At 42.6% G+C, this 8,717-nt stretch overlaps 1 protein-coding gene across 1 annotated transcript; it reads left to right on the top strand.

The window, feature by feature from the left end:
- Window positions 1-6,185: 6,185 nt before the first annotated feature.
- LOC140582231 (uncharacterized) lies at window positions 6,186-7,733 on the top strand. The gene is made up of 3 exons (XM_072706458.1): window positions 6,186-6,521; window positions 6,640-7,626; window positions 7,725-7,733. The coding sequence occupies exons 1-3, from the start codon at window positions 6,186-6,188 to the stop codon at window positions 7,731-7,733; spliced, it is 1,332 nt and encodes a 443-aa protein (XP_072562559.1).
- Window positions 7,734-8,717: the final 984 nt, after the last annotated feature.

The following is an 8,717-nucleotide window of genomic DNA, read 5'->3' as shown; positions in this document are numbered from 1 at the left end:
TTGCACATTGCACAGCAAAATACCTCTTACCTATCACTTATGTATAGATTATGTACAGCTGAACATTTCATATATTTTTTATCATATTATTTTTCTTATTTTTTTCTATATTTTGTTACTCTCTTATCATGCACAGCTGCTCAGAGTGACCAGGGTTATATTCCACTACATGTTGTGTGTGTACAACTGTGTACATGACGAATAAACCTTTTGAATCTTCAATCTTAAATTTTTGTAAAGTACAAATTCTGACCTTCCTGGCAATATATCACATGTTCTGGGGCCTCATTTCTACATGCCACTTCTGTGGACTTTTAGATTATGTAGGGCAGCTTCCCTATTGTTACAGTGTATAGGACAAAATGGATAATTACAAATGCTGCCCCAAACTCTTTTAAATGTTTTCGTAAAATACAAATTTAGCCTTTTCCACTACTACTGTATATGCCAAGCCTGGGGGACTTATTTTCTACATGCTACTTCCATGTTTAAATGTAACAGATCTGCTTTGCAATTTTCTTTTTCTTTCTTGTATTAATTCTGATATAATGACTTATACAGTGTAGATATTTCACATGAGTGTTTGCAAGGTGTACAGTAGCCTTACTTATATGAGAAAATGAAACCAGACAACCAGATATAGTTCGATAGTGTTTCGATATGAGATCTACAAAAATACTTAAGAATACACTTTATTGGTGAAAGAAACATTTTTATTTATTGATTTATTACGATTTATTTTACTCATCCAGAACAGGCACCCACAAACTGTGACGTTCATGGTAGCTGGACGTCCAAATGCAAATTATACACGACTAGAGAATGCTCAACAAATTATATATTTTAAATTTTTTTTTTTTTTCAACAAAACCAACAATTAAATAATTGTTAAACATTAACAACAATAAGGATTTCGGACAATCGTATTGTACTCTGTAATATGGATGACAAAATTACACTGGCTGAACGCGCAGCTGCTGCGCCTTGCTGAGCTCCTCGAACACCCCTATGTTTACATCCAGCGTATACTCCACCCCTGCTGCCGACGGCAGATCACGCTCCACGTGGCGTCAGCTGCAGACACACCTCGAACGCACCCCGTGATTAGGTAACGGCGTATGGGTTTCTTTCTATGCCACGTGATCTGTCTACGCGGCGTGCGTCTTTTGCGACACGTCTGTTTATAAACACGGAATCCGCTGTTTGTAAACGGTCCGCATTTTACCCTGACCCAAAGCCGGACACTGACTGCTCCATTTGGCAGGAGCCAGTCAATTCTTTGGAGGCACACGGTAGTTAGGATGAGGGACATCTTTCGCGTCTTCTATCTTGCTGGGAAACTGCAAGTCTGGTCTGCTTTGAATGTTCAAATCAAAACTCTAAATGGAATTACAATTGTTATGATTCTGTTGCTAATTAAGGTACGGTGGCCGATTGGTGTCAGCGCGCTGCAAAGTCTTCAAACACTTTAATCAAATGACAAAACACACAATCTACATTTACAAAGGTGCTGAAACTTAGAAACACCACAAATTTATAAGACACGTTTTAAAACAGATAAGCGCTCAGATAAGCGCTGCAAAACCGCTCACAACACAGTTGTGAAGTTTCCGGGTGACAAAGAAACAAGACGGACCAATTATGGCTGGGCTGTATATCGAATGTTTACGGAATATCGATATATTATCAAAACAAGATATAGAATGACACCATACAGTTTGTGTCTGTATAATTAATGTTTACACATATATCATTGGGTCGTTTGTTAAAATCCCAGAAATTCATGTTAAACTCCCAGAATTCATAGCGATAATTAAGCGACCCATTCAATTAGTGGGGAATGGCGAAGAGTTATTCTTATCTCTTATGTGGTTTTAATTTTAAAACGGAATATATAGCACACTTTGAAAATTTAGCGCATCGCTATTCTCCCAGAAAATCTAGGTATATATCGATACACCTATTGAGATGTTCTGTTTTGTCGTACAGGTATCGATTTTAATTAATAGCTTAAGTGCAGGTTCCTGCAGCGCTTTATTTTGTGCTGTTTAACCCCGGACTGCCAATTGACTCTGAACGTGAAGTTGCTCCGAGCTCCCCAACGTCCCTCTTACTATGTTTTACTGGATTCTTTTCATCCAGCACAATTATTTTATTCATCTTTGTTCTTCTTTACTTTTGGTGTATATTTTTTGTATTTTATATTATTTATATTATATTTACTTGTGATTTTATCCTTAACATGGCGTCGACAGGCTTTCTCCAAAGACATCTCATTGTATTCGCACAGTGACAGTAACGCTGTCTTATCTTGCGAGAGGAAGTAGCATAAGGCTGCGCTGCTAACGTTAGCATTAGCAAACCTAGCTGCCTAGCAGTGTTGGTAGTAAAGCGTTAGTATAATTCCACTACTTTTGTCTGTAAGGAATAATGTAACTAATTACCATTTACGCAAAGTAGTTAAATTTAAAAGGACTCTTTACCTTTGTCTTGCATGAAAATATTAACGGACAAAGACAGCATGTTCCCCTAATTTCCTGTTTCTGATGGAACGCCATCCGACCTTACCATGGCGCAATGAATGGCTGATATTATAGGTACGGTGATAGATACAATTAGACAGTTATATTGTCTGGCGCTGTCATAGCTGCAACACTAAAATAATATAACTACCCAGAGAGCACATGCACATGCATTGGCACTATGTCTCCGCGATGCTTGAAAATCCATCGGCAAACATCTCTGTGATGTAGAAACACTGCTACCGAACATTTGATTGCATATTCCCCCGATGTCTGCGCCATGTATTTCAACAGTGATGCGATGTTAATGTGATCACTATGCAGCCTTTAGCCCGCTGTTATTTTCCTTTATTAGGTTATTATACAGGGCAGCTCAGGCCGGGGGAGCAGGCGCTGATGCAGCCCGGTGCAGCACCCACCACACGTCGGAACTGCTCGCGATCCCGGCCGGCGACCCCCCAGGCAGAGATCTAGACACGCTCGATCCAGTCTCACCCTTAATATAATTACTTTTATATGCAGTAATTGGTAACTAGTCATTTTCAGTAACTTGCACGAGACTGCCAGTTGGCTGAATCCGAAATAGTTGTAGTGCTACAAGGCTGGATTGTTACAGGGACTGTGTTAAATGCAAATGCTGTTCTGATTGCGTTAAAATCAAACGTTTTTGCTCAGATTTCATGAATTTGGTGGTGTGCTCTTTATACTATGCCAAGTTTTCCTAAAAGCAGATATTTTTTTAAAAGGCGAAATAGAGCAGCGCATTGAATTGTAATGCCTGTATCTTGAAACGTAGCGTGTTGCCAGACTCTCCGATGCACAGCTCTATGGTCCATACAGAAGAGATGAGGAACATGCAGTTTGCAAAGTCACCAAGTTACCTTTTGTTAGGTGGCTACGTTTACATGCTTTAATGCAATTAAGATGTTTTCATGTAAACAGATTAATCAGGGAGCTCATTTATAAATGTGACTGAAAAATATGAGCAGCATTCATAAACACATTTATAGGAAGATTTTGGGATTTATAAAGAAAACGTTTTGTGAAAAAAACGCACATATCCCTGGGGAACCCAGACCACCTTATAATTATAGGAAAAATTTGTCCATTGCCTAAAATTATCATACAGACCCAGTGAACTCAAAAACAGGTGTTTTGTAAAAATAAACGAGCTTGAAGGAGATGCTGTTTCGACAGGATCCTGTAGAGGGCACTGTGTATGCTAAATCGAAGGCTCCAGGAATGTGTTCGGCATTTATAATAATAAACAATAGTAATTCAAATATTTGTGTACACACGACATTTGGCTCTGAAATTACACAGTTCTTTAACCTTCATCCTCTGTAAGTATTATAATGTACTATACACTGTACAGTTAAAAAAAAACTGGCAATGCACCGAGACTGAAAATGCACAAAGATGGCAGCGTGAGATGATTGCACAGGTTTACCTGAGCTGTGTGCTGGGCCTGGTTGTGCAAGAGGCAGAGATTGTTCAAATAGGAACAATGACATAGGATTACGGGAAATACAGACAGCTGTAACTGAAAACTCCACAATGTACAACTAACAGTCAGCATTTGTTTTATCATTTTAAATGAATGACATTATATATGCCAAAATATTTATTCTGTACAAGGTTAGAGGTGTGCGTACGGACAAGTCAATGTAGGCTGTGACATGTGTGCCCCACATATAATAGGTATAACTAGACCCCTGTCTAAATATGTCACACGCGGCATCATTACGGCGTACAGTATTTAGCTTTGTTTGAGGACGTTGTGTGTGGCCAAATATGAAGAGGGAGTATTTATAGATCACGATGATTATTTTCCCAGTGATGATTTGTGGCTTATCAGCTGTTTCAGAGCCAAGAGTGATTCTGATGGGATTGAGTGATGAATTGGCCCTGGAACATACCAGCAGGAACCGGCAGACAGATCAGGGATATCCCAGCTCATTCTGAGCTCCATTAATCCTTAGGCTGTGGCTGGTTGACTGTCAAGACAGTGTTTTAAGTTTCTCTAGTGTGGATGTATGGGCCAACATTACAGTGCAATTTGCAACAATGCCCGGCTCTCCTAATGCTGTCCGTGCTCTTGTCTGCACTCAAACACATTGCAATGAATGATTAATGAGCTTTTTACTTTCTGGTGGGCTGGGCCGGTGGCTCCCTGTCCGGTGTCCTCTGGTGGGGGGGGGGGGGGGGGGGCTGTTGTCCTGGTGCTGAAATAAATGGAATTGAAATACTGCCCACATCTTTACAAAAGCAGTTTCAATCTCTGATGCTAGAACTACTAAGCCTGCGCAAATCTGCGTAAATTCCCTAGAACTACTAAGCCTGCGCAGATTTGTTCAGGCCTTCAGCTCCATTGTCCTCCTGCTTTTGTTGTGCAAACACACTAATTACCTGTGAACCCTGACACATTTACATTTATTTACTCAGACTCCTAGTTCAAATACAAGGGAGCCCAAACCTATGTGTGTAATATGGAAACCTTCACAAAAGCCTGCCATATCTATACAAAATATCCCACACACTGACTGACCTGCAAATATGAAAGACACACATTCACAAAATATATGGAGAGACAAGTCTGTTTTATTTATAAAAAAATAGAGTGAAAATACAATGAAAAGTTGCTAATAGAATGAAATGAATAGAATGAAAACATGCTAAGACATCAGTCTCCAATGTATGTTTGTACACAAATGTCATAAGCTGAGTGAAGTCATGGTCCATGGTTGATAACAAGCTCGTACACATACAGAATGAAATTATGTCATTTCATTTTAATTGGCCATCACTGAATTATAAAACCAAAAGTGAATTTTGTTTTTGTGTGATCTCTCCAGCTTTGCATGTTCTCTCCTCTGGCTGTTCATGTAAAAATAGCAAAAATTGTAAAAAAAAAAAATGTTATCAGTCCCTCAGTTCCAGGTTCATCTCTTCATCATCTTCCTGCCTTTTGTCTCAGTGGTTACTCTCCCACACAGTCTGTCTGTCTGTTTCAAAGTCTGTGTTTGCAGCATTTGCAGACCCAGTGACTATCTTCCCTGCATTTGGTGCAGGTGAATTTGTGACACTTTACGCAGGCAAACCAGCTGCGATTTCTGTTGCAGCTCTCTTGTACCTGGCATTGAGTTGTCTGTACAGGTCCTGGCACAGCAGCAGCAAACGCTGCAGCAGCGTTCCTCTCTGTCTCCATTGCCTTTTGCTGCATGAATCTGCAACGGAGTTCCTAGGCTAGAAGTGCAATCAGAAGGCAATTGGCACTTTTGCAGCGTTCCATTGGACATGGCAAGTGATGACAGACCGATACTGTAATCAAGGGGCTTTTTTTGGCTTTTCAGTGGTATGGACAGCTGAAAGCCAGCCAATTAGCACATCCATTTCAATGTGAGGGCAATTGGCACTTTTGCCAGCATTCCATTGACATGGCAATGATGGCAGTATGGCAGACTGTATGCAATTAGGCCGGCTTTTCACAACATATAAATGCTGTAGGAGTGGCCAAAAGGTGTGACGCTGTTCATTATGACTGTGTATGTGAGGGAGTGGCATTGCTGTTTGCATAACTACAGCACAGTGCTGTGCATAAAAGCAGAGCGACCGAGGCGGGAGAATCATTTCTCCTTCGCATTTCTGAAGACGCACATCAGGATGGCCTCCGCATCACTGCCACGCAGGAAGAGCCTCTCAGCGCCTCAGGCTTTGGCCCTGCTGCAGGAAATGGACGCAGCAGACTCTGACGGAGGCCAAGTTTCGTTTGCCTGGAAGCTCACAGATGACTCATCGGAAGAGTCCGAAACGGAGATGGAACAAGAACCCGACATGCCTCCACGGAAGATGCGCCGTGGTACCGGGAAGCCCAGTCCGAGCCAGACGGCAAAAGGCGGCACTGTGTGGGTAGAGGAGGACATTGGAAGCGGAACGCCCAGTGCATCAGCACATCGCTCGCGCTTCACTGCGCACACTGGACCCACAGAGTCTGCTAAGGTTTGTCATCGCCAAAGCACATGTGATATTTATATAAACCCATGTATTATTTATATAAACCCATTTAGAGTGAGGTTCATGTAAATTTACCAGTCTCTATTTGTTTATCTTCCGACAGCGTAAAATTACAAGTGTGCTCCAAAGCTTCCTCTGCCTGTTAGACGTGGGAATGCTGCAGACCATCACAGAGTGTACGGTCCGTCACGCCCGCAGAACAGAGCCGGACTGGAAGCTGACAATTAATGAACTGATGGCATTCATTTCTATTCTGTTTGTGAGAGCAATCATGTGTCCCGTTGGCGCCATTGTGGATTGCTGGTCGGAAAACTTTCTAGTGCCAGTAATCAAAGAGACAATGTCCCGAGATAGATTCCTTTCAATTATGCAGCACCTTCGATTTGATGACAAGGACACGCGGGCAGAACGGGTGAAAACAGACAGATTTGCTGCGATATCTGACATCTGGACACGCTTCACTAAGAACTGTGCTGAGAGATTCACTCCAGGAGAACACATGACCATAGATGAACAGCTGTTCCCGACCAAGGTTCGTTGTCCATTCACACAGTATATCGCATCAAAGCCGGAGAAATGTGGGATCAAGTTCTGGATGGCGACGGATTTGGAAACCAAATACGTCTGCAACGTGTCCCCTTACTTGGGAAAGGACCCCGGTCGTCAGAAGGGGGACAGGCTGGCAGAGAACGTGGTCATGAGTCTGATGGAGCCATTTCTGGACGACGGGAGAAATGTCATAACGGACAATTTCTTCACCTCACTGTCTCTGTCACACAGACTGCTTCAGCGCAACACGACTCTACTGGACACGGTGAATAAAGTTCGCCGTGAACTTCCTCCATCGGTGCGCATGTATTCAGTACGAGCAGCAACACGCAGGTGGCCAGTAGCTGTATTTTACAACATGCTGGACCTGGCGGCGGTGAATGCCTACGTTCTGTACAAGGCATGCACAGGGTGGAAAGGCAAAAGAAGATTGTTTCTGAGTCTTCTAGCCAAGGAACTCCGTTGCCGATTCATGCAGCAAAAGGCAATGGAGACAGAGAGGAACGCTGCTGCAGTGTTTGCTGCTGCTGTGCGAGGACCTGTACGGACAACTCAGTGCCAGGTACAAGAGAGCTGCAGCAGAAATCGCAGCTGGTTTGCCTGCGTAAAGTGTCACAAATTCACCTGCGCCAAATGCAGGGAAGATAGTCACTGGGTCTGCAAACGCTGCAAACACAGACTTTGAAACAGACAGAGATTAACCTGGAACTGAGGGACTGATAATTTTTTTTTTTTTTACTTTTTTTTTACATGAACAGCCAGAGGAGAGAACATGCAAAGCTGGAGAGATCACACAAAAACAAAATTCACTTTTGGTTTTATAATTCAGTGACAGCCAATCAAAATGAAATGACATTACTTCTTTCTGTATGTGTATGAGCTTGTTATCAACCATGGACCATGACTTCACTCAGCTTATGACATTTGTGTACAAACATACATTGGAGACTGATGTCGTAGCATGTTTTCATTCTTTTCATTTCATTCTATTAGCAACTTTTCATTCTATTTTCACTCTATTTTTTATAAATAAAATAGACTTGTCATTCCATATATTTTGTGAATGTGTGTCTTTCATATTTGCAGGTCAGTCAGTGTGTGAGATATTTTGTATAGATATGGCAGGCTTTTGTGAAGGTTTCCATGTTACACACATAGGTTTGGGCTGCCATGGATTTGAACTAGGAGTCTGAGTAAATAAATGCAAATGTTCCAGGATTCACAGGTAATTAGTGTGTTTGCACAACAAAAGCAGGAGGACAATGGAGCTGAAGGCCTGAACAAATCTGCGCAGGCTTAGTAGTTCTAGCATCAGAGATTGAAACTGCTTTTGTAAAGAGATGGGCAGTATTTCAATCCCACCAGGAAAACTGCCCCCCCCCCCCCCCCCCCCCCGCATGAGGGGCCCCACCAGAGGACACCGGACGGGGAGCCACCGGCCCAGCCCACAACCCCCAGCCCCATCGCGAGCCGGGCCCAGAACCAAGAAGGTCTGGAAGGACACCCGCGCCCCCCCCCACAGGCCCCCATCGTCCCCCCGCTCAGTGTGTGTACAAGGTGTGTACATGTTGGTGTGTGTGAATGAGTGTGTGAACTGAAGTGTGTGCAAACTAAAAACTGTGGTGCATAAAA

This window comes from Paramormyrops kingsleyae, chromosome 24, assembly GCF_048594095.1.
Source record: "Paramormyrops kingsleyae isolate MSU_618 chromosome 24, PKINGS_0.4, whole genome shotgun sequence".
Taxonomy (NCBI): domain Eukaryota; kingdom Metazoa; phylum Chordata; class Actinopteri; order Osteoglossiformes; family Mormyridae; genus Paramormyrops; species Paramormyrops kingsleyae.
The sequence above is the reverse complement of the archived record's forward strand: the minus strand, read 5'-3'. Positions and strand labels throughout refer to the sequence as shown.

Coding starts and splice junctions, on each gene's coding strand:
- LOC140582231 (XM_072706458.1), top strand. CDS start 6,186: ATGGCCTCCGCATCACTGCCACGCAGGAAGAGCCTCTCAGCGCCTCAG. Junction 6,522..6,639: donor GACCCACAGAGTCTGCTAAG/GTTTGTCATCGC, acceptor ATCTTCCGACAG/CGTAAAATTACAAGTGTGCT.